At 69.2% G+C, this 1,437-nt stretch overlaps 1 protein-coding gene across 1 annotated transcript in view; it reads left to right on the top strand.

The window, feature by feature from the left end:
• The window catches only part of KCNH2 (potassium channel, voltage gated eag related subfamily H, member 2), a 26,216-nt gene that overhangs the window by 14,826 nt on the left and 9,953 nt on the right, over nucleotides 1–1,437 (top strand). The window contains exons 4-5 of the mRNA XM_012733858.1: nucleotides 3–28; nucleotides 625–836. Coding sequence (XP_012589312.1) covers nucleotides 3–28; nucleotides 625–836 — 238 coding nt within the window. The remainder of the gene's footprint in view (nucleotides 1–2; nucleotides 29–624; nucleotides 837–1,437) is intronic.

Genomic DNA, 1,437 nt, shown 5'->3' with positions numbered 1-1,437 from the left:
GCGCCGCCACCGCGCCACGCCAGCACCGGTGAGGGCCGGCGACCCCCGCAGAGAACCCGGCCGGCGCCTCCCCAACGCAGGCGCCCCATCCAGGACCCCAGGCTCTTCTCTCCGCCCTGTTCGGTGTGCCTGGGAGATGGAAATCCCATGAAGCACTTATTTAATCCCATTAAGTGGCCATTAAATGCTCATTCATCCCGTTTGGTTCTTCACAAAAGCGCAGCGCCCAGCCCGGCCCAGGAGGCTGGCCCCAGCAGGGCAGCGGGCAGGGCGGGCTGTCGGGAGTCAGAGGGCAGGAGAGGCATCTGAGTTCCTAAGGCCTCCTGGCCCCTGGCCGCCTCCCGGGGCCCAGGGCCAGGCCCTGGCTCCCCCGCAGCAGTGGGGAGGGTCTGGCCTGGCGGTCTTCTGGTGACGCCGCCCACTGGGCTTGGGACTGCGCCCCACCTGGCTTCTGCAGGGTCCAGGCTCCACCTCGGCCGTGTTGCTGACCGGCTGCCCTTCGCCTGACCCCGCTTTCCCCCCCACTCCAGGGGCCCTGCACCCCCTGCCTGCCCCCCACCTCGCCTTCCCCGCCCCAGGAGCCTCGCACCCTGCTGGTGTCCTGACCGCTCTCCCCCACTCCAGGGGCCGTGCACCCCCTGCGCAGCGGCCTGCTTAACTCCACGTCGGACTCGGACCTCGTGCGCTATCGCACCATTAGCAAGATTCCCCAAATCACCCTCAACTTTGTGGACCTCAAGGGGGACCCCTTCCTGGCTTCGCCCACCAGCGACCGGGAGATCATAGCACCCAAGATAAAGGAAAGGACCCACAATGTCACTGAGAAGGTCACCCAGGTAGGGCCGGCTCCCTGGCTCCCCGCACCGCCCCTTACCTCGGAGGAGCTTGGACGTGGGGTGGGTGTGGACAGTGGCCACAGCAGGGGCAGGGTCCAGTCAGTGAGGGCCTCCATGGCAGGGGTAGCTAAGAGGGGGGGCCGTTCCAGAGCTGGGGTGACAGCAGTCTGAGAAGTCCCAGAGAAGGTGGGGTGGGCGCACAGAGAGGGGAGACGGAGTCCGCAGTGGGGACTGCCTGGCCGCAGCAACCCCACGGCCCCCCCACCCCGCTCCCGTGGGCCCTGCGCTTGGGGGTGGGCAGGGTAGGAGTGGGGATCCCTGCAGAGAGAGCGAAGGTGGGGCGCCTGCCTCAGCGCCAGTGCCCCCCCTGGGGCGCCGCCGCGGCTCCTTCGGGAGCCGGGAGGCAGCCTCTGCTCTCCCCTGCTCCTGCTGCTCTGGCTCTGGGTCCCTGCCAGTCTCCGGCCCCTTGGCCTTCGCTCCAGAACATTCCCACTCTCCCCTGGCCCCGCTGGGCTGCCGCCTCCTCCCCTGCCTGCCCCACCTGGAGCCCTGCTCTGCCCCGCTGTGTCTGCTGTCTGCGCAGCGGCTCGGCTGGGGCTCT

The sequence above is a fragment of the Condylura cristata genome, unplaced genomic scaffold (genome assembly GCF_000260355.1).
Source record: "Condylura cristata isolate star-nosed mole 26May11 unplaced genomic scaffold, ConCri1.0 scaffold00042, whole genome shotgun sequence".
Classification (NCBI taxonomy): Eukaryota; Metazoa; Chordata; class Mammalia; order Eulipotyphla; family Talpidae; genus Condylura; species Condylura cristata.
The sequence above is the reverse complement of the archived record's forward strand: the minus strand, read 5'-3'. Positions and strand labels throughout refer to the sequence as shown.